Raw genomic sequence first — 25782 nt, 5'->3', positions numbered from 1 at the left:
AGGCGAAAGGAGCGAGTGGTGCAGCCTACGATGATTGCCTGGGTTTTGGAGGGGTTGAGACAGAGGAACCACTGGTTACACCAAGTGGTGAACTGGTTAAGGTGGGTTCGGAGGGTACGTTGAGACCGTTGAAGGGTAGGATAGAGAGCCAGGAAGGCGGTGTCATCAGCATACTGGAGAAGGTGGACTGGTGGGGGTGGCTTGGGCATATCAGCTGTATACAAGAGATAAAGGAGAGGGGAGAGGACAGAACCCTGGGGGACGCCAGCCGTGGGATAAAAGATACGGGAGTTGGTGTTGTGGAGGGTGATATAGGAAGGACGGTGGGAGAGGAAGGAAGCGACCAGATGGACAAAATTGATAGGCAGGGCGTAGGTTTGGAGTTTAAAGAGGAGACCGGGATACCATACACGGTCATAGGCATTTTGGAGGTCAAGGGAAACAAAAATGGCGGAGCCACGGGAGTTGAGCTGGAGGGACAGAAGGTGAACAAGGTTGAGGAGTTGGTCTTCAGCAGAGAAGGAGGGTCGGAAGCCACACTGGGTAAGGGGGAGGAGGTGGTGTTGAGCAAGGTGCTGATGGATACGGTGGGAGAGGATGGATTCAAAGACCTTACTGAAGACGGAGGTAAAGCAGATGGGACGATAGGACGAGGCGGCAGAAGGGGGTTTGTTGGGTTTGAGGAACAAGAGGACGCGGGAGGTCTTCCACAGGTCAGGGTAGAAGCCAGTAGAGAGGACGACATTATAGAGATGGGCGAGGACAGTCAGGAAGGAATAGGGGCTTTCTCGAAGGTGACGGTAGGTGACAGAATCGTGACCAGGGGCTGTGTTGCGTTTGGACTGGAGGATAAGTTTAATGTCTTGTGCCTTGATGGGAGTGTTTACGTCGGAGGGGGGCAACCTCCCCAAGTACTGGAGACTAGGAGCAAGTGGAGCAACCGAGGTATCGGCACGTTCCATGACGGTGGGGAAAAGAGAATAATCAAAGTGGGGATCATCGGGGATGGAGAAGACCTCGGAAAGGTGGGAAGCGAAGTGGTTGGCCTTACTGAGGTTGTCAGGTACAATCGCATTAAATCGAAGGGCATATTTGAATCATTGGGTGTAAACGGATTGCGGCGAGTGAGTACACCTTCACCTGTGTGAAAAGATGATCAGTTGCGCCATCTGTTGTTACATTTTGCGATAGGTATCTCATTGTGTTTTTGTTTCAGCTCAGTTTTCACTGTTTCAAATAGGGCTGTGTTTGAGCACGACTCGAACTGTTGGAACAGTTTAAATCACAGTCCAGGTTCTGTTAGATCTTTCGCGATCTAGCTGATGGTACTATCTCCAAGACAGTTGAAATTTATCCTCGCGATAGGAGTTAGTTTACAACGACATATTTTCTTTACTAAGCATTTAATTTTTCATTAATTTTCTTCATTGTTTCATGTTACTAAATCGGGAAAGAATTTTGAAGTAAACCGGTCAAACACATTTAGAAATGACATCTTGGGTTGTCGGGTGTTCTGCCGGATATCAGCGTCGTGCAAGTACGACGCTGATATCCGGCAGAACACCTGACAACCCAAGATGTCATTAGATCGCCGGGAAAGCCTGAAGAGTTACATCAAAAGTCTCTACGGGGAGGAGATGTATCAGAATATCAAGAAGCTGGACAAGCTACGGCAGAAGAAAGGGAAGATGCTGAGTTCTCTCAGTTTTTTGCTGAGGTGTCGAGATGGAGAAGTGGTACCAGTATTTGCCAGAATTAAACATCACATCAACTCCAGAGCGGCGAACAAGATAAAACGCAGAGCCAGCATGGCACTGGTGAGAGAGAGGATTCGAGATATGCGCCACAGGTTAGATGTTGTGGCCAGGGAGCTGTTACACATTCATCTGTACATGGCAGCCTCCTTAACAAGAGAAGATTGGGATTGGGTAGACTGTGCCTCCTGGTCTTTAGCTGAGTGTGCTAGAAGGAATGCCTCATCTTGCCAATCTGCAAAGTTTGACCGCATGAGTAAGAAAGCACAGCAGATGGAAGAGACACGCACTGTGACGAATCTGAGTGGCATACAGTTTGATGATACAACCTTAAAGGTACTCAGCAAGGGTCTCAACTTTGCTACGACCCCTAGAAATGTACCCATTTCAGGTTTCGTCAGTGCAGTAGAGCAAGTTGCAGCCACACTTCCACCTAATGTGGCAGAGGAAGTCCGCCGAGAGACCTGCAGGGCCCTCACCAAGGTCAGGCCGCCTAAATCGAACATCACAACCGAGGAGAGGCTTGCACTCAAGAAACTCCGGGAAGACAACAGCATTGTGGTACTGCCAGCAGACAAAGGGAACTCCACTGTCATCTTGCAGCGGGTGGATTATGATGAGAAAGTACGCCAACTTCTGGAGGACCCTGCATACAGAATTCTGGAGTGTGACCCCACGGACAAGGTGGCCAAGAAGACTAGTGCTCTCTTGAAGGAAACAGGGATGCCTGATAAGATCATCAGACAACTACGTGAAAGAGCGCCAGTGCCACCTAGACTGTATGGTCTGCCTAAAATACACAAGGAGGGCGTGCCCCTACGTCCAATTGTCAGCAATATTGGGGCACCTACGTACACAACAGCCAAGTACTTGAAAGGTCTCCTGTCTCCATATGTGGGCAAATGTATTCACCACATCCGCAACTCAGAAGATTTCCTGCAACGCCTCAAGCAACTGCACATCACAGATTCGGACATCATGGTCAGTTTTGATGTGGTATCGCTGTTCACCAGGGTCCCACTGAAGGACTCACTAGAACTGATTGCAGAGAAATTTGACGGTGCTCTGTTGGACCTGTTCAGTCATACACTGACATCCACGTATTTCCTGTACAGAAACCAATATTACGAGCAAACTGAAGGTGTAGCTATGGGCAGCCCACTGTCCCCTGTGGTTGCCAACATGTTTATGGAGAGTTTTGAGGAGAGGGCATTGGAGACAGCCACATTTAAACCCACATGCTTCTTTAGGTATGTGGATGACACCTTCGTGATCTGGCCACATGGGATGGACAGGCTCAATGAGTTTCTTGAACATCTTAACTCATGCCACCCTAATATCAAGTTCACCATGGAACTGGAGAAGAATGGCCAGCTGCCATTTCTGGATGTACTAGTCCAGAGGAAAGCAGATGGATCAATTGGCCACAGTGTGTACCGAAAACCAACACACACTGATTTATATCTGCAGGCCAGTAGCTGTCACCACCCCGCACAGAAGAATGGGGTTCTGAAGACTTTGGTCCACAGAGCACATGCCCTGTCAGACCAAGAGAATCTACCTATAGAGATAGAACGTCTCAAAACAGTTTTCTCCAAGAATGGATACATGGACAGACAAATTGAGAGGGCACTCCAACCAGCCACCATACCACAGGTTCCTGAAGAAGACCAAGATGAAACAAAGAAGGTGGCATATCTGCCCTATGCTGGCTCTATTTCTGCCAGAATCAGTAGGATCCTCCGTAAACACAATATCAAGTGTGTTTTCTGTCCATCCAACAAGATTGGGGGACTGCTGGGGAGTGTCAAAGACGACCTGGGGTTACGAAAACCAGGGATTTACAATATACCTTGTCAATGTGGCAGGTCCTACATTGGCCAGACGACAAGAACTGTGGAGATCAGGTGCAAAGAACATCAGAGGCACACTAGATTAAGACAGGTGACTAAGTCAGCCATTGCTGAACACTGCCTAGAACTAGATCATGCCATGAAGTATGAGGATACCAGGATTCTAGCACAAACACCCAGATTTTGGGACAGTGTTATAAGAGAATCGATAGAAATTAAAATGGCTGACGATCTTATGAACCGTGACACAGGGTACCAGCTAAGCAGAGCCTGGGATCCGGCTCTGGAATTGTTAAAGGAGCAACGGGGCCAGCTGCGACACTGCACAAACAGAAGAATCAGAGACATGGAGATGGAAAACGAGCCCCTGACGGACAGCCAGGAACACCAGACCGAAGATGGAACACCCAGAAGTGGGACTGGTGGGCGCGGACCGCAGAGGGAACATCCAGAGCAGCAGTGGACGAAAAACGGAGCGGCAACGCTCCAACAGGTCGTGGTGAGCGGGCGCGGACCGCAGGGGGAACGCTTGGTACCCCAGACCGTAGATGAAACCCCCAGGAGCGGGGTTGGTGGGCGCGGACCGCAGAGGGAACACCTAGAACCGCAGCGGACGGAAAACGGAGCAGCAACGCTCCAGCAGGTCGCAGGGAATGGGCGCGGACCACAGAGGAAGCGCCTGCAGCCGTTGGTGGAGGGGGAAGGCCATAAGCATAAATACTGGACCAGGTCCACTCGAGGAGCAGTCTCAGGTCGCACCTGATGAAGGTTACGAGCTACGTGACCGAAATATCGTGCAAGTACGACGCTGATATCCGGCAGAACACCCGACAACCCAAGATGTCATTAGATCGCCGGGAAAGCCTGAAGAGTTACACATTTAGAAATGTTTGGTAAAAACGGTTCTCCTTTATTTTATATTATACTTATTTATTTATTGTGAGTATTAAATAATATGTGGTCTATGTCCTCCCAAATGTTCATTAGTGGATCGTGTATACATTTGAATTAAATCGACCAAGAACCTTTGGGGGTTTTTGGTAACAGCTTTTCACCTTTATATATTACTAAATACATGTTTGAAATTAGATTATGAAATCTTATGTAGACAGTGATCCTACTCTTGTCTTTGAGGTAAAGTGTGCAAAATTTCAACAATACTGGATTTAAAACTGTAGATTTACAAACAACCAAGCAAATAAACACATACTTTTCTTTATACGAGGGTTGGAACTTTAATAGTGGCAACTATTCATTTACAGCTCGTACAGAATAGATACGTGTTTCAAAGTTTTGATGACCTTCAGGGTAGTCACCAGCATTGTGTGTAGCCCGTTGCCAGCTATGTGGAAGTCGAAGGATACTCTAAGCAGTGCCAGTTATGTTGACAGTTCGAGTGGCGCGATCTATTGCCCGACGAATTTTTAGCAGTTCTGAAGCGAATGCCGTGAAGTGTTTCCTTCGGCTTAGAAATCGAGTTGAACTCACGAGGGCTTAAGTCAGGGGAGTGTAGTAGGTGATATAGTACTTAGCAGCCCCATCAGTCAAACAAATCAGTAACAGCTTGCACTGTACGTGCTTGAGCACTGTCCTGCGAAATGACGGTCAGGTCCTTCAGAAAGTGTCGTCACTTCTGTCTCTATGCTGTTCATTTTTGGAACACAGCCTACGACCAGCTTAGAGACAGAAGTGATGACAATTTTTGCAGGATCTGACCATCATTTTACAGGACAGTGCTCGAGCACGTACAGTGCAAGCTGTTACTGATTTGTTTGGCTGATGGATAATTGCTATACCACCTACTGCACTCCCCTGACTTAAGCCCTCGTGAGTTGAGCTCGATTTCTAAACTGAAGGAAACACTTCACGGCATTCGCTTCAGAACTGCTACAAATTCGTCGGGCAATAGACCGCGCAGCTCGAACTGTCAACGCAACTGGCACTGCTAAGAGTATCCTACGACTTCCAGATCGGTGGCAGCGGGGTATACACAATGCTGGTGACTACTTTGAAGGTCAGTAAAACTTTGAAACACGTACCTATTTTGTACAAGCTGTAAATAATTAGTTGCCACTATTAAAGTTCCAACCCTGGTATATGCAGATAGATCACGTAAGTCAACAGTGCTAATACATGCCTGTGTAAATCCTTGTCCGACCCTGTTGGCGAACAGAAGATAGGCGTCGGTCCACGCCGAAATCGGCGTGAGGACGGTGAGGAGGGACGAGAGGAATATGCCGATCCCGAAGACGATCCTGCCGCCGAAACGGTCAGCCAGCAGTCCACCAGGTATGTGACCTGCCGCGTAGCCGTAGTAGAACGCCGCCAGGATCTCCCCCTGCTTCTGCTTGTCCCACGCGAACTCCCCGTTCTGCAACAGTGCAACCTCGAGCCTTAGCTACGAGATCTTTTCCGTAGCTGACGCTCTGTTTCCTTCTTATCGGCTTTACAACTCTCTCTAATTAGTTTGCAGGAGTTTTCATTCATCTGTTTCAAGAATTCTGTCGTTGCAGCACCTGTGGTAGACCCACATAGACCCATTCTCTACACTGACAGTTGACAACAGTCACGGAAAAGCGATATGCACATATACAGATGGTGGTGGTATCTCTTACAGAAGGTACAAAATGCTGAGCTGTCGTTTCTTCTCAGATGGTTCATGTGAGGAAGTTTCCGACCTGTTTATGGCCGCATTACGAAAATTGTTCAAATGGCTCTGAGCACTATGGAACTTAACAGCTATGGTCATCAGTCCCCTAGAACTTAGAACTACTTAAACCTAACTAACCTAAGGACATCACACAACACCCAGCCATCACGAGGCAGAGAAAATCCCTGACCCCGCCGGGAATCGAACCCGGGAACCCGGGCGTGGGAAGCGAGAACGCTACCGCACGACCACGAGATGCGGGACTGGCCGCATTACGGGAATGGTTCAAATGGCTCTGAGCACTATGGGACTCAACTGCTGTGGTCATCAGTCCCCTAGAACTTAGAACTACTTAAACCTAACCAACCTAAGGACATCACACACACCCATGCCCGAGACAGGACTCGAACCTGCGACCGTAGCAGCAGCGCGGCTCCGGACTGGAGCGCCTACAACCGCACGGCCACCACGGCCGGCGCATTACGGGAATGAAGAGACTCTGAGCCAGACGCATGGGACATTCAATTTCGGAAATCGTTGGGGGATTCAGTATTCCGAGATCCACAGTGTCAAGAGTGTGCTGAGAGTACCAAGTTTCAGGCATTACCTCTCACTACCGACAACGTAGTGTCCGACGGCCTTCACTTAATGACCGAAAATAGCACCGTTTGCGTAGAGTTGTCAGTGCTAATAGACAAGCAACTACGCTTAAAGAACCACAGAAATCAGCGTGAGACGTACCGCGAACGTATCCGTTAGGACAGGGGTTCCCAACAAAATTTTCTCGAGGACCCCATCATCGAGCATGATTGGTACCTTGTCATATCACAATATCAAGTACCTAAAAAAGCCAAATTAAGAGTCTTTTATATGTTTTCTATTTTTGGTGCTTAGAAAAAACATTGTATATTCATTATTCAAAAAATATTGAGCGGCCAAAACAAAAAATCTGTTATCATACGAAATATATTATATATATATATACAGGGCTATTACAAATGATTGATGCGATTTCATAAATTCACTGTAGCTCCATTCATTGACATATGGTCACGACACACTACAGATATGTAGAAAAAGTGATAAAGTTTTGTTCGGCTGAAGCCGCACTTCAGGTTTCTGCCGCCAGAGCGCTCGAGAGCGCAGTGAGACAAAATGGCGACAGGAGCCGAGAAAGCGTATGTCGTGCTTGAAATGCACTCCCATCAGTCAGTCGTAACAGTGCAACGACACTTCAGGACGAAGTTCAACAAAGATCCACCAACTGCTAACTCCATTCGGCGATGGTATGCGCAGTTTAAAGCTTCTGGATGCCTCTGTAATGGGAAATCAACGGGTCGGCCTGCAGTGAGCGAAGAAACGGTTGAACGCGTGCGGGCAAGTTTCACGCGTAGCCCGCGGAAGTCGACGAATAAAGCAAGCAGGGAGTTAAACGTACCACAGCCGACGGTTTGGAAAATCTTACGCAAAAGGCTAAAGCAGAAGCCTTACCGTTTACAATTGCTACAAGCCCTGAAACCCGATGACAAAGTCAAACGCTTTGAATTTTCGGCGCGGTTGCAACAGCTCATGGAAGACGATGCGTTCAGTGCGAAACTTGTTTTCAGTGATGAAGCAACATTTTCTCTTAATGGTGAAGTGAACACACACAATGTGCGAATCTGGGCGGTAGAGAATCCTCACGCATTCGTGCAGCAAATTCGCAATTCACCAAAAGTTAACGTGTTTTGTGCAATCTCACGGTTTAAAGTTTACGGTCCCTTTTTCTTCTGCGAAAAAAACGTTACAGGACACGTGTATCTGGACATGCTGGAAAATTGGCTCATGCCACAACTGGAGACCGACAGCGCCAACTTCATCTTTCAACAGGATGGTGCTCCACCGCACTTCCATCATGATGTTCGGCAATTCTTAAACAGGAGATTGGAAAACCGATATATCGGTCGTAGTGGAGATCATGATCAGCAATTCATGTCATGGCCTCCACGTTCTCCCGACTTAACCCCATGCGATTTCTTTCTGTGGGGTTATGTGAAAGATTCAGTGTTTAAACCTCCTCTACGAAGGAACGTGCCAGAACTGCGAGCTCGCATCAATGATGCTTTCGAACTCATTGATGGGGACATGCTGCGCCGAGTGTGGAAGGAACTTGATTATCGGCTTGATGTCTGCCGAATCACTAAAGGGGCACATATCGAACATTTGTGAATGCCTAAAAAAACTTTTTGAGTTTTTGTATGTGTGTGCAAAGAATTGTGAAAATACACTCCTGGAAATGGAAAAAAGAACACATTGACACCGGTGTGTCAGACCCACCATACTTGCTCCGGACACTGCGAGAGGGCTGTACAAGCAATGATCACACGCACGGCACAGCGGACACACCAGGAACCGCGGTGTTGGCCGTCGAATGGCGCTAGCTGCGCAGCATTTGTGCACCGCCGCCGTCAGTGTCAGCCAGTTTGCCGTGGCATACGGAGCTCCATCGCAGTCTTTAACACTGGTAGCATGCCGCGACAGCGTGGACGTGAACCGTATGTGCAGTTGACGGACTTTGAGCGAGGGCGTATAGTGGGCATGCGGGAGGCCGGGTGGACGTACCGCCGAATTGCTCAACACGTGGGGCGTGAGGTCTCCACAGTACATCGATGTTGTCGCCAGTGGTCGGCGGAGGGTGCACGTGCCCGTCGACCTGGGACCGGACCGCAGCGACGCACGGATGCACGCCAAGACCGTAGGATCCTACGCAGTGCCGTAGGGGACCGCACCGCCACTTCCCAGCAAATTAGGGACACTGTTGCTCCTGGGGTATCGGCGAGGACCATTCGCAACCGTCTCCATGAAGCTGGGCTACGGTCCCGCACACCGTTAGGCCGTCTTCCGCTCACGCCCCAACATCGTGCAGCCCGCCTCCAGTGGTGTCGCGACAGGCGTGAATGGAGGGACGAATGGAGACGTGTCGTCTTCAGCGATGAGAGTCGCTTCTGCCTTGGTGCCAGTGATGGTCGTATGCGTGTTTGGCGCCGTGCAGGTGAGCGCCACAATCAGGACTGCATACGGCCGAGGCACACAGGGCCAACACCCGGCATCATGGTGTGGGGAGCGATCTCCTACACTGGCCGTACACCACTGGTGATCGTCGAGGGGACACTGAATAGTGCACGGTACATCCAAACCGTCATCGAACCCATCGTTTTACCATTCCTAGACCGGCAAGGGAACTTGCTGTTCCAACAGGACAATGCACGTCCGCATGTATCCCGTGCCACCCAACGTGCTCTAGAAGGTGTAAGTCAACTACCCTGGCCAGCAAGATCTCCGGATCTGTCCCCCATTGAGCATGTTTGGGACTGGATGAAGCGTCGTCTCACGCGGTCTGCACGTCCAGCACGAACGCTGGTCCAACTGAGGCGCCAGGTGGAAATGGCATGGCAAGCCGTTCCACAGGACTACATCCAGCATCTCTACGATCGTCTCCATGGGAGAACAGCAGCCTGCATTGCTGCGAAAGGTGGATATACACTGTACTAGTGCCGACATTGTGCATGCTCTGTTGCCTGTGGTTCTGTCAGTGTGATCATGTGATGTATCTGACCCCAGGAATGTGTCAATAAAGTTTCCCCTTCCTGGGACAATGAATTCACGGTGTTCTTATTTCAATTTCCAGGAGTGTATCTCAAATAATAAAGTTATTGTAGAGCTGTGAAATCGCTTCAATCATTTGTAATAACCCTGTATATTTTATTTATTCTAACAGCATCTTGAGGATCCCTCTGGCATAGCACGCGGACCCCTGGGGGTCCGCGGACCACCTGTTGGGAACCACTGCGTTAGGAGAATGCGGCGAACTTCGGTGTTAATGTACTCTGGCAGCAGACGTCCGACACGAGTGTCTTGCTAACAGCGCCACGTCTCTCCTGTGCTCGTGATCTTATTGCTTGGACCTAGACGACTGGGAACCATGTCCTGCTCAAATGAGTCCCGATTTCCGTTGGCAAGAGCTGATGGTAGGGTTCGAGTATGGCGCAGACCCTACGATGCCATGGACACAAGTCGTCAGCCTTGTTAAGGTGACGGTGGCTCCATAATGGCGTGGGCTGTGTTTAAATGGAATGGACTGGGTCCTCTGGCCCAACTGAGCCGACCATTGACTGGAAATGTTTATGTTCGGCTACTTGGAGACCATCTGCACCCATTCAGCGATTTCATGTTCCCAAACAATGGTGGAATGTTTATGTATGACAATGCACCATGTCACCGGAACCCCGGACAGTTGGAGCGAATGATTTGGCTATCCAGATCGCCCAACATGAATGGCATCGGACGTTTATGTGACACAATCGAGAGGTCAGTTTGTGCACAAAATGCTGCACCGGCAACACTTTCGCAGTTATGGACGCCTATAGAGGCAACATGGGTCGATATTTCTGCAAGGGACTTCCAGCGATTTGTTGAGTCCACGCCACGTCGAGGTGCTGCACTACGTCGGGCAAAAGGAGGTCCGACACGATATTAGGAGGTATCTCATGACTTTTGCCACCTGAACGTACTTTGTACATTCTGTTCATATCGTCACCTTATTTACCCAGTCAGTTCGTCAGAATGCTGTTACAGATATAGAAGGTTTTACGAATACAATTTCCTCTTCGTGTGAGTAATGGACGCAAATACAGAACCGATGCAGCACTTTCCAAGTTTCCCTCATCCGTCGGTGCACTCGGTTTCACATATCTCGAAGTCTTGTATCTTGATGTTCTCAAATAATATGCTGCAAACTGATTCTGTAAAGGATATTACCAACTGATGTGGACCACACAACAAATAAATTTTAAAATAGATTTTCCTACTTTATTTGCATTATAACGTTGTCGATGCCCACTTCCAGTTTGACAGATCATAGTCAGACAGCTAAAGAGACGCACATCTCCTCCTACATAAATATGTTCGGAAGATAAGTAATCCAAGCATTAAATAGCGACACAAAGTATATTTGAATTACACAGTGGCATAATCAGAAATGTGAAATCAGAGTGCACACGATACAGGGTGATTCAAAAAGAATACCACAACTTTAGGAATTTAAAACTCTGCAACGACAAAAGGCAGAGCTAAGCACTATCTGTCGACGAATTAAGGGAGCTATAAAGTTTCATTTAGTTGTACATTTGTTCGCTTGAGGCGCTGTTGACTAGGCGTCAGCGTCAGTTGATGCTAAGATGGCGACCGCTCAACAGAAAGCTTTTTGTGTTATTGAGTACGGCAGAAGTGAATCGACGACAGTTGTTGAGCGTGCATTTAGAACGAAGTATGGTGTTAAACCTCCTGATAGGTGGTGTATTAAACGTTGGTATAAACAGTTTACAGAGAATGGGTGTTTGTGCAAAGGGAGAAGTTCTGGACGGCCGAGAACGAGTGATGAAAATGTAGAGAAAATGTTAGAGAATTGGCTGTTCCCTCAGCTCGAACAAGAAGCACAACAATTCATATTTCAGCAGGATGGAGCGCCACCACATTGGCACTTATCTGTCCGTAACTACCTGAACGTCAACTACCCGAGGCGATGGATCGGCCGCCAGGCAGCCCGTGACAGAGCACTTCATCACTGGCCTCCAAGAAGCCCTGATCTTACCCCCTGCGATTTTTTCTTATGGGGGTATGTTAAGGATATGGTGTTTCGGCCACCTCTCCCAGCCACCATTGATGATTTGAAACGAGAAATAACAGCAGCTATCCAAACTGTTATGCCTGATATGCTACAGAGAGTGTGGAACGAGTTGGAGTATCGGGTTGATATTGCTCGAGTGTCTGGAGGGGGCCATATTGAACATCTCTGAACTTGTTTTTGAGTGAAAAAAAAAACCTTTTTAAATACTCTTTGTAATGATGTATAACAGATGGTTATATTATGTTTCTTTCATTAAATACACATTTTTAAAGTTGTGGTATTCTTTTTGAATCATTACAATCGCTAAAATTACAGTGTCCAACAAATAGTTTTCGTGGAACATGATCATTTTGAGGTCACGTGTTTACTATTGTACACGAAATTATACGCTGCCAATACATTAAGGAACTGCAGATTTTTCGCTATAATCGACAAAGAGAAGCTACGTTATCGGTTGCCGGTCGCAGACTTCCACTTTAACTGGCATAGTAGTTATATGATTGCTCCCCAGTCCCAGACTGTTAAGTTATATTGTTGTTCCTTGACTATGTCGCGCTTGTAGTGATTCCATATTCTTGTCCTCTCCCTTAACTTCACATGATTAAATGAGCCAATCAGAATATCAGTCACCAAACTGCGACGTCTGAGTGACTAGGTTACCCTAAGGAACGTTACGTGGAGTTGCGGAGCGACAATGTAAAACCCAGAGGTGTTTCCCCTCTGGTTGGAATGACTCACCCTGCCACCAGCTTCATTCTTCAGCACCAGCTTTCCTGGACACACATCTGGGTCGTCTCTACTGCTGACGGCTGCACCAAAGTGAAAGGCGTCGCTGGATCTGAGAGCGCGTTCTTCGAGCGCCGTCTCGTTGACCATGTCGACGATGGCCACCGAGATGTTGACGCGCGTCATGAAGCTGATGGCCAGACCCATGAGGCTCAGCAGAGCCACGGTGTACCGGGTCTTCCAGCAGCCTGCGACACAGACGTCACGGATCACAGAATTTTCTCTACATCTTACATTCTTCACTCCAAGGAGAAGACAGACACTTGATAGACATCGCAGTTGTTAGACATCTTAAAATTTGGTTCACGATTCCGAATCTGTAACTTGAATGGGGAAAGTCTACCAGATGGCGGCTGCTGTAGCGACAGGCAACATGTCTGACGAGCTCCCTGTCAGAGATACTTCTAAATTACAGAAGAATTAAATTTTGCGAAAATTACCGTACTCAGACATAAAACAGAAAACATTGTACCACTACGGCTATTTAGATGTCAGTATAAATTTAATTACTTGTACTAGACAGGAGTTGGATGATATAACCCACGCTGTTGTTGTTGTGGGCTTCAGTTCAAAGACTGATTTGATGGAGCTCTCCATGAGAGCTCTCCTGAGCAAGTATCTTCATCTCCGAGTAACTAATGCAACCTACGTCCTTCTGAATCTGCTTAGTGTATTCATCTATTGGCCTCCTTCTACGATTTTTACCCCCCCCCCTCCCCACGCTTTCATCCAGTACTAAACTGGTGACCCCTCGATGCCTCAGAATGTGTCCTACCAACCGATCCGTTTTTCTGGCCAAGTTGTGCCACAAATTCTTCTTCTCCCCAATTCTGTTCAGTACTTCCTCATTACTTACATGATCTACCTACGTAATCTTCAGCATTCTTCTGTAGCGCCACATTTCAAATGCTTCATTCTCTTCTTGTCTGAGCTGTTAATTGTCCATGATTCACTTCCATACATGGCTACACTCCATACAAATACTTTCAGAAAGAACTTCCTGACACTTAAATCTATACTCGATGTTAACAAATTTCTCTTCTTCAGAATACTCGATGTTAACAAATTTCTCTTCTTCAGAAACGCTTTTCTTGCCATTTCCTCTCTTCATTTTATATCCTCCCTACTTTGACCATCATGTTATTTTGCTTCCCAAATAGAAAAACTCACCTACTACTTTAAGTGTCTCATTTCCTAATCCAATTCCCTTAGCATCACCTGATTTAATTAGACTACATTCCATTATAGTCGTTTTGCTTTTGTTGATGTTCATCTTATATCCTATGTTCAACTGCTCTTCCATGTCCTTTGCTGCTCTGACAGAATTACAATGCCATCGGCCATAAAGTTAACCAAATGTGCCCAATAATTGTAATCTGAACTTGAACTCTTGTTTTGTTGGTTTGTGTCTGCGAAAAACAATACGGGACTTGGGTCCGCCTGGATAAAAAAGACTTTTTACTTATTTAACTCTCCATACTAGTTTCGGCGATATACCGCCATCTTCAGTGGGCCTCTTAACACTAAAGCAAGAAAAATTATAATTGTTAATTAGGTTGCGAGAAAATATTGTCTGTGTACTGTTCAGTTGCAGAGATACGATGGGCGTTCAATAAGTAATGTAACACATTTTTTTCTGAACGCAGGTTAGTTTTACTCAGGATTCAAAAGCGCCATATTATTCTCCACTCTTTTGGCTACAAAACGCTATTTTTCGCCTTAATTTCCGTTCAATGCGATGGCCTTACGCCACCTTAGTGGAAGGGCCTGTATACCAGCTTGGTAGCCGGCCGCTGTGACCGAGCGGTTCTAGGCGCTTCAGTCCGGAAGCGCGCTGCTGCTTCGGTCGCAGGTTCGAATCCTGCCTCGGGTATGGATGTGTGTGATGTCCTTAGGTTAGTTAGGTTTAAGTAGTTCTAAGTCTAGGGGACTGATGACCTCAGATGTTAGGTCCCATAGTGCTTATAGCCATCTGAACCATTTTGAACCAGCATGGTACCGCTCTAATGGTTGACGTCGGAATCAACATCCTGCTGCATCAGTACCCTCCCCATCCGGGGAGGGTACTAAGCTCCTCTGGGGTGCGCAGCCTTACGTGAGGCTTTGCGTTGTCATGGAGAAGGAGAAGTTCGTCCGCGTTTTTGTGGCGACGAACGCGCTGAAGTCGTTTCTTCAATTTCCTGACGGTGCATACGGCAGACCGACACGCGAGAATCTGACAGGTTTTCGCGGTCTTGCCCGACAACTCAGCGTGCTTTTGTTCACTTCTAGATCTCAGCATACATTCTGAAAGCGCCTATGAATATCTGGAATGCTCTGGTTTTCCGCCAAAAGAAACTCAGTGACAGCTCTCTGCTTGGAAAGCATGTCCCACATTCTTTCAACCGAAATTGGCCGGCAAAAAATAGGGGTTGCTTTACTTACTGAACGTCCCTCGTACGTCTGAATAATTCTACATTACCTTTTTACTTTAAAGTCATTGCATGATTTCTGTGTTTGTTGCCGTTTTCCGACATGCAGCATGACACCTGCAAAGGTATGAGGGGCATTTATATTTATTAAGGACAGCTGCTGATAACTTCGCAGGTGACATGTTGTATGCCTAAAAACGACAACAAATATAAGAGTCATGCAATGATTTTAAAGTAAAACGAAACTATAAAATTATTCACACTCCATGGCCGAGGTCACTAGTGCATGGCTGTGTGGCGGCGTTTGTCCCGTGCGTAAACCAGTTCGAATCCTGGTGGTGGAAAATATTTTCACTGTCAGTATTTAGCCGGCAAGGGGAGGACAGGTGGTGATGTAAAGTTCCTGATCACCAGACTTTGCTCCAATGTCCTCGTTTAAACACGAAACCTCTGCGTAGTGTGTCATGGATTAAGGGCGTGTGACTACTCTGTTGATGGTGAACTGTCGCCGCGCGGGATTAGCCGAGCGGTCTTTGGCGCTGCAGTCATGGACTGTGCGGATGGTACCGGCGGAGGTTCGAGTCCTCCCTCGGGCATGGGTGTGTGTGTTTGTCCTTAGGATAGTTTAGGTTAAGTAGTGTGTAAGCTTAAGGACTGATGACCTTAGCAGTTAAGTCCCATAAGATTTCACACACATTTGAACATTTTTGGTGAACCGTCCATCAGATGGGGACGTTAAGGTTGGCGGCCCTCTTGATGCTTTTCGCGAGAAGTAGGCCTTGGGCCGGCATACGATTTCACCATCTCCCATCTCACATCATCGTTCATTATTGAACTATATGAGAGACAATCTCCACTCATTCCAAATTAATAATATAAGTGTAGACCAGATGTGGCCTGAATTCAGAGAAATAGTATAGGCAGCAATTGAGAGATTCATACCAAATAAATTAACAAACGACCGAACTGATCCTCCTTGGTACACGAAACGGGTTGGAACACTGTTGCAGAAACAACGAAACAAACATTAAAAATTTAAACAGACGCAAAATCCCCAAGATTGGCGATCTTTTACAGAAGCTCCAAATTTAGCGCTGACTTCAATGCGAGATGCCTATAACAGTTTCCACAACGAAACTTTGTCTCGAAACCTGGCAGAAAATCCAAAGTGATCCTGGACATGTGTGAAGTATGTTAGCGGCAAGAAACAATCAATGCCTTCTCTGCACGATAGCAATGGAGAACTATCGAAGACAGTGCTGCCAAAGAAGAGTTACTAAACACAGCCTTCCGAAATGCCTTCACAAAAGAAGACGAAGCAAATATTCCAGAATTCGAATCGAGAACAGCTGCCAACATGAGTAACGTAGAAGTAGATATCCTCGGAGTAGTGAAGCAACTTAAATCACTTAATAAAAGCAAGTCTTCTGGTCCAGACCGTATACCAATTAGGTTCCTTTCGGAGTGTGCTGATGCAGTAGCTCCATACTTAACAATCATATAGAACCGTTCGCTCGACGAAAGATCCGTACCCAAAGACTGGGAAGTTGCACATGTCACACTAATATTCAACAAAGGTAGTAGGATAATCCACTAAATTACAGGCCCAGATCATTAACGTCAATATGCAGCAGGATTTTGGAACGTATATTGTATTCGAACATTTTGAACTACCTCGAAGAAAACGGTCTATTGACACATAGTCAACATGGGTTTAGAAAACATCATTCCTGTGAAACACGACTATCTCTTTATTCACATGAAGTGTTGAGAGCTACTGACAAGGGATTTCAGATCGATTCCGTATTTCTGGATTTCCGGCAGGCTTTTGTCACTGTACCACACAAGCGGCTCGTACTGAAATTGCGTGCTTATGCAATACCTTTTGAGTTATGTGACTGGATTTGTGATTTCCTGTCAGAGAGGTCACAGTTCGTAGTAATTGACGGAAAGCCATCGAATAAAACAGAAGTAATTTCTGGCGTTCCCCAAGGTAGTGTTACAGGTCCTTTGCTGTTCCTTATCTATATAAACGATTTTGGAGACAATCTGAGCAGCCGTCTTCGGCTGTTTGCATATGACTAATGCATGACTAATAAAGTCATTAGAAGATCAAAACAAACTGCAAAACGATTTAGAAAAGATATCTGAATGGTGCGAAAAGTGGCAGTTGACCCTAAATAACGAAAAGTGTGAGGTCATCCACATGAGTGCTAAAAGGAACTCGTTAAACTTCGGTTACACGATAAATCAGTCTAATCTAAAAGCCGTAAATTCAACTAAATACTTAGGTATTACAATTACGAACAACTTAAATTGGAAGGAACACACAGAAAATGTTGTGGGGAAGGTTAACCAAAGTCTGCGTTTTATTGGCAGGACACTTAGAAAATGTAACACATCTACTAAGGAGACTGCCTACACTACGCTTGTCGGTCCTCTTTTAGAATACTGCTGCGTGGTGTGGGATCCTTACCAGATAGGACGGACGGAGTACATCGAAAAAGGTCAAAGAAAGGCAGCATGTTTTGTATTATCGCGAAATATGGGATAGAGTGTCACACAAATGATACAGGATTTGGGCTGGAAATCATTACAAGAAAGGCGTTTTGCGTTGCGACGGAATCTTCTCACGAAATTTCAATCGCCAACTTTCTCCTCCGAATGCGAAAATATTTTGTTGACACCGACCTACATAGGGAGGAACGATAACCACAATAGAATTAGGGAAATTAGAGCCCGTACGGAAAGATACAGGTGTTCGTTCTTACCACGCGCTATACGAGATTGGAATAATAGAGAATAGTGAAGTTAGTTCGATGAACCCTCTGTCAGGCACTTAAATGTGATTTGCAGAGTATCCATGTAGATGTAGAAAAAAAAAAACGTAAATTAGTTTCAAACGTCGGCGTGCATACGGTTTATTCAACATGTAATCATCCCTACAATTACTCGGATCTAGGTTATGACACGTTCGATATGCCTGCCATCTTCGGCGACGATGAGGCACAGACAAATAGTGAAATTCTGGAAGACTGCTGAAGTGTCGGAACATCGATGCTGTCGATGACCTCCTGAATGGTTGTTTTCAGTCCAGCAGTGGTTTTGGGGTTATTGCTGTACACCTTGTCTTTAATATAGCCCCACAAAAAGGAGTCGAATGTGCTCAGATCCGGAGAAAATGACGGCCAATCAAAGCCCATGCAAGTGGCCTCTGGGTACCCCAGAGCCATAATGTGGTTCCCAAACCACTTTTCCAGGACATCAAACACTCTGCTGCTTCGTAGGGGCCTAGTTTCGTCTTGCATGAACCACATCTTGTCGAAATCGGGGTCACTTTGGATAACAGGGATGGAATCATCTTCCAAAACCTTCACATACTGGTCGGTAGTCACCGTGCCATCAAGGAATATCGCACCGATTATTTCATGAATGGACATTGCACACCACACAGTCACTCGTTGATGATGAAGAGACTTCTCGATCACGAAATACGGATTCTCAGTCCCCCAAATGCGCCAATTTTGCTTATCGACGAACCCGTCCAAATGAAAGTGGGCTTCGTCACTAAACCAAACCATACGCGCATACTAACTCCCATCATGCCCTGCGGCCAACCGTGCAGTTTGAACGTCCTGACGCAAACCGTTCTGAAGCTTTGGCGATTTTATTTCATATAGTTCAGTAATGGTCACGGTGTACATGTAGTATTACAAATATTGGAACGGAGGGTGTTTAAAATAAATTAAAAAAAAACATATATCTGGTACCAAACGGCCAACGGCCTTGCCGCAGTGGTAACACCGGTTCCCGTCAGATCACCGAAGTTAAGCGCTGTCGGGCTGGGCTGGCACTTGGATGGGTGACCGAGTGTTGTTGGCAAGCGGGGTGCACTCAGCCCTTGTGAGGCAAACTGAGGAGCTACTTGATTGAGAAGTAGCGGCTCCGGTCTCGGATATTGACATACGGCCGGGAGAGCGGTATGCTGACCACATGCTCCTCCAATCCGCATCCAGTGACGCCTGTGGGCTGAGGATGACACGGCGGCCAGTCGGTACCGTTGGGCCTTCATGGCCTGTTCGGGAGGAGGAGTGGTACCAAACAGTACACGAATAGTAATTATTGCTTAATGAGATTAAGATGTAATATTTCAATGTTTTAGGATAAAGAAACCCACTGAAGATGGCGGTGTTCCACCGAAACTGGTTTGGTGAATTACTTAAACAAACAATATTTCTTATATTATTCTCACGCATCATAATTTTCATTTAGGATTAATCACGAATTTAAAGCTAGGGTAAAATTTCTCGACGCTTTAGGTGGCAGACCGGAGGGAAAATATGCACGTAAGGTGTGTAGAAAGCCTACGCTCTCTGAAATAACTGTTGGAAGCAATCACAATCACACGGCACGATATTAGTATGCATATTTTTACTTGGGTGTTACATATGACGTTTAAGGTACCCCTTGTAGACGAGGAAAGAACAAGGAACTACACACTGTTAAAGAATTTCTTTCAGGAAAGGGTATCAAGAATGTGATAAACCAAATTACAACGCTCTTTAAAGAAATATGTAAACGCGAGAAACATAGTCACATGCGTTACGTTACACTCGTGTATGAAGTTCCAGTAAGTGAGCGCACAGCGCGATGTTTTTGTAGGCCGAAGATTATAGTCGCATTTCGGATTAATAATTTTTTTGGACACACTATGAAACAAAGAGAGAATTTGCCCAGGGATAAATACAGTAAGAAAGAAGTGTGCAAAATTATTTGCCGAGATTGCGGAAGCAGACACTATAATAGCTAGACGGGAAGATCGTTTCATTGTAACGAAGAAAGAATGTTGTGACGCTAGTTCTACCTGTACGGTTTTAGATGAACATATTTACACGCTTCCGAGCTAACCACAGATGAAACCCAAATCGCATGAGCTTAATACGCACAGCAGATAAAGGCTGGTTAAATGCATTAGAAGAACTGTAGACACTGACGGCAAAGAAGAGAAACCAGTGAAATTTAATAAAGGAGCAGAGTTTGTTGTATTTAAATGGATTTGCTGCTTATGTAATGAGGTGTTATACACTGAAGCGCCAAAGAAACTGGTATAGGAATGCGTATTCAAATACAGAGATATGTAAACAGGCAGAATATGGCGCTGCGGTCGGCAACGCCTATTTTTAGACAAGTGTCTGGCGCAGTTTTTAGATCGGTTACTGCTGCTGCAATGTCAAGTTATCGAGAATTAGGTGAGTTTGAACATGGTGTTACAGTCGGCGCACGAGCAATGCGACACAGCATCTCCAAGGTAGCGATTAAATGGGGATTTTCTCGTACGACCATTTCACGAATGTACCGTGAATATCAGGAATCCGGTGAATCATCAAATCTCCAACATCGCCAAGTCCGGAAAAAGACTTGCAAGAACGGGCCCACCGACGACTGGAGAGAATCGTTCAACGTGACAGCAGTACAACCCTTCCGCAAATTGCTGCAGATTTCAATATTGGGCTATCAAAAAGTGTCAGTGTGCGACCCAATGGCGTGGGGCGTATGCAGTTGGAGTGATATGGGACCCCTGATACCTGTAGATACGACTTTGATAGGTGACACGAACGTAAGCACCCTGTCTGATGAACTGCATCTGTTCATGTCCATTGAGCCTTCCGACGGAATTGGGCAATTGCAGTAGGATAATGCGACACCTCACACAGCCAGAATTGCTACACAGTGGCTTCAGGAACACTCTTCTGAGTTTAATCACTTCCGCTGGCCACCTGACTCCCCAGACATGAACATAACTGAGCAAATCTGGGCCGCCTTGCAACGTGCAGTTCAGAAGCGATCTCCACCCCGTTGTACTCTTACGGATTTATGGCCAGCCCTGCAGGATTCATGGTGTCAGTCCCCTCCTTCTACCTGGGCGAAGAGGTATGGGTTTTGCTGCGCGTTGAAGCGCCCATCCCGCAGCAAGGTGGCGATCTTCCTCAGCACCACCGGCATGTTGCTGCTGTCGGGGAAAGGGATGACATCGGTGCGCAGTTTCTCACCCTCTTCTTCGTGTTTCCCATGGGGCGGACGGTGCCACGTCCATGGGCGTCTCCCCGGTCTCCTGTATTGCTACAGGTTCCGGGGCGACGTCCGTTTGTGTTGCTGCGTCCGTCCGCGGCGGAACACCCGTCTGGGTCGCCGCGTCTACCCCTGCTTGTCGAACCACCGTGGGGGTGGCGTCGGGGGCGAGTGTCTTCTTCGTCGCCGTCCTGCGTTCCTCCCTCAGTTGTTGGAGCTGCCGGTGAACGGCGACGAGCTCCTTCTGAGTGGCTGCCCTCTCTGCCTCCATTGCGGCTTTGAGAGCAGCCACTGCGTCATCGGCGGCGGCGCTGGGCGGGACTCCAGCCTCGCTGACATCTTGTTGGCGCGGTCCTTGTGGGGCCGCAACCTCTTCCTTATTTGCCACTTTTCTTGCGGCGGCCTGTGTCCTCTTCTTTATGTACGCGCCGCAGCGCGAGTTTGCAGCATGCGCGCCACCACATTTAGCGCACGTGGGCGCCACGTGTTTTCTCATTACCTTCGTCTTTCTTCGATTTACTCTCAATCCATACTCTGTACTCATTAGAATGCTCATTCCACTCAGCAGATCATGTAATTCTTCTTCACTTTCACTCGGGATAGCAATGTCATCAGCAATTCTATCATTTATATCCTTTCACCTTGAATTTTAATTCCACCCCTGGTTCAAATGGCTCTAGGCACTATGGGACTTAACATCTGAGGTCATCAGTCCCCTAGACTTAGAACAACTTCAACCTAACTGACCTAAGATCATCACACACATCCATTCCCGAGGCAGGAGTCGAACCTGTGACCGTAGCAGCAGCGCGGTTCCGGACTGAAGCGCCTAGAACCGCTCGGCCACAGCGGCCGGCTTCCACCCCTGAACCTTTTTTCCCATTATTGCTTCCTCGATGTACAGATTGAACATGAGGGGTGAAAGACTACATCCTTGTCTTACACACATTTTAATACGAGCTCTTCGTTCTTGGTCTTCCACTCTTATTGTTTCCTCTTGGCTCTTGTACATATTGTATATGACCCGTCTCTCCCTATAGCTTATCCCTATTTTTCTCAGAATTTGGAACATTTTGCACCATTTTACACCATCGAACGCTTTTTCCAGGTCGACAAATCCTATGTCTGTGTCTTGATTTTTCTTTAGTCTTACTTCTATTATTAACTGCAGCGTCAGAATTGACATACCCACAGTTGAACAGCTCATTTTTTGAACGGGGCCGCATTTTGGGCCTGCAAGAAGCCGGGTAGAAGTCTTGACAGATTGTTGCACATGTTCGGTACAATGTAATCCGTGGTGTGTCTCTGCTTTCAGCAGTGGTCTGTGGGGCGTTCCCACACCATGTTCTGGACGTAGGCGTAGTACAGACGCATGGCGAGATCGACGCTTTTCGCAAGCAGCGGTGGTCGCTCGAACATGATGGAGGGACGAAATCCGGGCACACATTTCACCTGCTGTGTCATAAGCGACCACTGGCCACCGTCTGCTTGGCTAAGATCAGGTGTGCCTCTGGGCGGGCTACTACTGACACCAGGACACCGCCCAGCAGGGCTACTCTGGTGCCGTGAAAGAGTCGAATGGGAACTGGAATGACGCTCTCTTGTCTTCAGTGATGAGAGAAGTTTCTGTCTGTACGCGAGTTATGGTGGTGTACGTCTGGTGAGCTGCCTATTCCATAGTGCGCTCACGACGCTAGGCTACCAGTCCAGGCTTGATTGTGGGCGGGGTCATCAGTCATAACTCGCGGTCGCATTTGGTGTTTCTTCACGTAAAGTAACCAGCGCCCACTACATTGTACAAGCTGTTGCCCCCAAGCTATTGCCATCTCTTCGGCAGGAAGGTGATGTGCTTTTTCCAACACGACAATGCAAAAGAGTCTTTGGAATGGTGTAAACATCTATATCTGAAAACTGTCTCTGGCAGAGAGCGAGTAACCATTTTAGATGAATTTAATAGTTCTTGATTTAGTGCTTAAATGCATGCATGGTGTCGATAGCACTCTACAAAATGAAGTGGGTACATTTTCAATGAAATATTGGTTTACCGTGGAACCAGCACAGTGTCGAGTGTTCGCGAAGTGTGGCGGGCAAGACAACTAGTGTGACGTCACAAGTTCGTAGCAGGACCTGTATATGTCGTTGGCCCCGCTCCCTGCAACATGACGCCACGGGTTACACCACTGTGCCTCTACAGAACATTAGAAGAATGGGACGTCTCCCCATGTCGTCACTGTACTGTCCTATGTGGATCATCCAGGGTTGTGCAGACAGCCAATCATCACTGAACACAGTGTGTCGCCATTTACTCTCCATCCGTGCTACCTGACAGCAGCACCACTCCAAACAAGTGGTGTTAATGGAGGCCTTCGCATAGGACGGTAATTCCTAGCCCGGCTGCTGCTGGTCTCCAACAAGTGGTTCAGGATGACACAGCTTGTTGCGGAGAGTCTGTTACCTGTTCTAGGATAGCAGACACAGATGTGAAGGCGATTCTCCCTAGTGGTGATCAGACGTGATCCACCAAAACCTTGACGGCATGTGTGCCTGTTCTCACGTTCCGAAGCAATCCAACATCGGGCCACTTTCACAATCACACACACACACACACACACACACACACACACACACACAGTCAGACAGGAAACAAGAGAAAGCAAAAAACTGAGAGAAAGTTGACAACATTTACAAAACAATTAACACTTTGGACATCGATAATAGCAGTTGAAATGCTATGTTACGAAACCGCATTGACTACACGAAAAAGTGAAGTCTGTCAACCGATTTTCCACATGAGAGAAAGCTGTATGGTTTTCAAAAAGAGAGTTAGGCATTTTACTGCAAATAGCTGTCTGTTTTAGCGGGTGGTTATAAAAAAAACTTTGCCTATTTAAGGCCTTATGTCACGGAAACTAATTTCCGGACGAGTACCAAACGTGGTAGCATTAACGTCCAGAATATGGGGTGCAACATTCCCATGCGTCACAGCGCCACCGTCGAGTTCCAACAATGGCCACCAGATGCCGTGATCAGTCGACGTGATTCATAGTCTCACGCACCTGACCAGTCGCAGTGCACTTTTTGATGTATCAATATGAGCTTGGACAAAAGGAGCAGGGCATTATTTGTGTAGCTCTATTATCAAAACAATAGTAATGCCGCAGCTTCGGTTCGAGAATATCGCCAACTGAAAGGATTACGGAAGGGTCCTCTTTCTCCAGCTGCTCTGCGGAGCATGATGAAGAAGTTCGAATCAACTGGAGATCTGGGCGTCTCTCCGGGAAGAGGCCGATGACCGGTTGCGCCGCAGATTGTTGATGAAATCGCTGTTGCTATGGCAGACAACGCTGCGCGCAATTCCCGATCGTCAGGCACTGCGCGTGCTGTGTCACGACAGTTGAACATCCCGTGGTTCAATGTACGGAAGGTGCTTCGAACCATTCTCAAATCGTATCCGTACAAGACCCATATTGTACAGCAGCTTGTACCACAGGGCACACAACGACGTGTTGACTTTGCTCTCCATTTTCTCGCAAAGCTGACTAGGGCTGCCCCTGGACCGTCCTACAGATAGACGAAGCTCATTTTTCTCTGGCGGTTGAAGTAAACAAACAGAATTGCCTAGAGTAGATATCTTCAACTCCAAGCACTGCATGAAGCTCGCCTTTATGCTGCATGTATCGCCGTATGGTGTGGCTTCACGGTTACGTTCATCATAGGCCCATTCTTTTTTTAACAGGTTGGCGCTGAAGGTCCAAAGACGTGCAGTGTGACTGACCAGCGTTACTGCGATATGCTTCGCCAGCATGTCATACCCTCTCTACAGGAGAGAGACGCACTGAACTCAACAGTTTTCATGCAAGATGGGGCCCCACCGCACATCGCTCGTGACGTTCACCTGCTTCTCCGAAACACATTTGCAAACGATCGAATTATCAGCCGATCGTTTCCAAATGCTTGGCCGGCACGATCACTTGATCTCACACCCTGTAATTTCTGGCTGTGGAGCTACCTGAAGGACAGGGTTTACCAGGCGAACACACACACATGTGCTGATCTGAAACACAGCATATCAAGAGAGGTAGCGAGCATACTTCCGGACATGTCTCCTGCTGTGAAGAATACAATACTGCGCTTTGAGACTCTTCTGGACACTGATGGGCGCCATATGGAGCCCCTTTTGTAGCAGTAATGGTACCTGTATGTAATGGTAGGATGTACCGTAGCAGCACATTAAAAGTGTTTCAATTGAATTAATTCTGCATTATTTCTTTTCCGCATGTACTTGACATTAATGCTACCAAGCTTGGTACTCGTACGGTAATTAGTTTCCGTGTTATAATGTGTTAAATAGGGAAAGTTTAATTATAAGCACCCAGTATTAAAGAAAACTTCCACGAACTGTTTATAAATCTATAACCCACGTGTGATAACAAAAAAAGAAGCATAATATTACAGGACGCCCACTGAAAACGCCTTGCCGGCCGGAGTGGCCGAACAGTTCTAGGCGCTACACTCTGGAACCGCGCGACCGCTACGGTCGCAGATTCGAATCCTGCCTCGGGCATGGATGTGTTTCATATCCTTAGGTTAGTTG

General features: G+C 47.0%; 1 protein-coding gene and 1 pseudogene across 1 annotated transcript in view; one reads left to right on the top strand and one right to left on the bottom strand.

Moving 5' to 3' along the window:
* The window catches only part of LOC126260968 (sialin-like), a 133304-nt gene extending 112182 nt beyond the window's left edge, over nucleotides 1-21122 (bottom strand). Inside the window, exons 1-4 of the mRNA XM_049958543.1 lie at nucleotides 21039-21122; nucleotides 15223-15310; nucleotides 12661-12896; nucleotides 5741-5978 (exon numbers count right to left, since the gene is read on the bottom strand). Of these exons, the coding sequence (XP_049814500.1) occupies nucleotides 5741-5978; nucleotides 12661-12896; nucleotides 15223-15310; nucleotides 21039-21122 (646 nt within the window). The remainder of the gene's footprint in view (nucleotides 1-5740; nucleotides 5979-12660; nucleotides 12897-15222; nucleotides 15311-21038) is intronic.
* On the top strand, nucleotides 18896-19001 carry LOC126205211 (5S ribosomal RNA; annotated as a pseudogene).
* Nucleotides 21123-25782: the final 4660 nt, after the last annotated feature.

The sequence above is a fragment of the Schistocerca nitens genome, chromosome 1, assembly GCF_023898315.1.
Source record: "Schistocerca nitens isolate TAMUIC-IGC-003100 chromosome 1, iqSchNite1.1, whole genome shotgun sequence".
NCBI classification, from domain to species: domain Eukaryota; kingdom Metazoa; phylum Arthropoda; class Insecta; order Orthoptera; family Acrididae; genus Schistocerca; species Schistocerca nitens.
The sequence above is the reverse complement of the archived record's forward strand: the minus strand, read 5'-3'. Positions and strand labels throughout refer to the sequence as shown.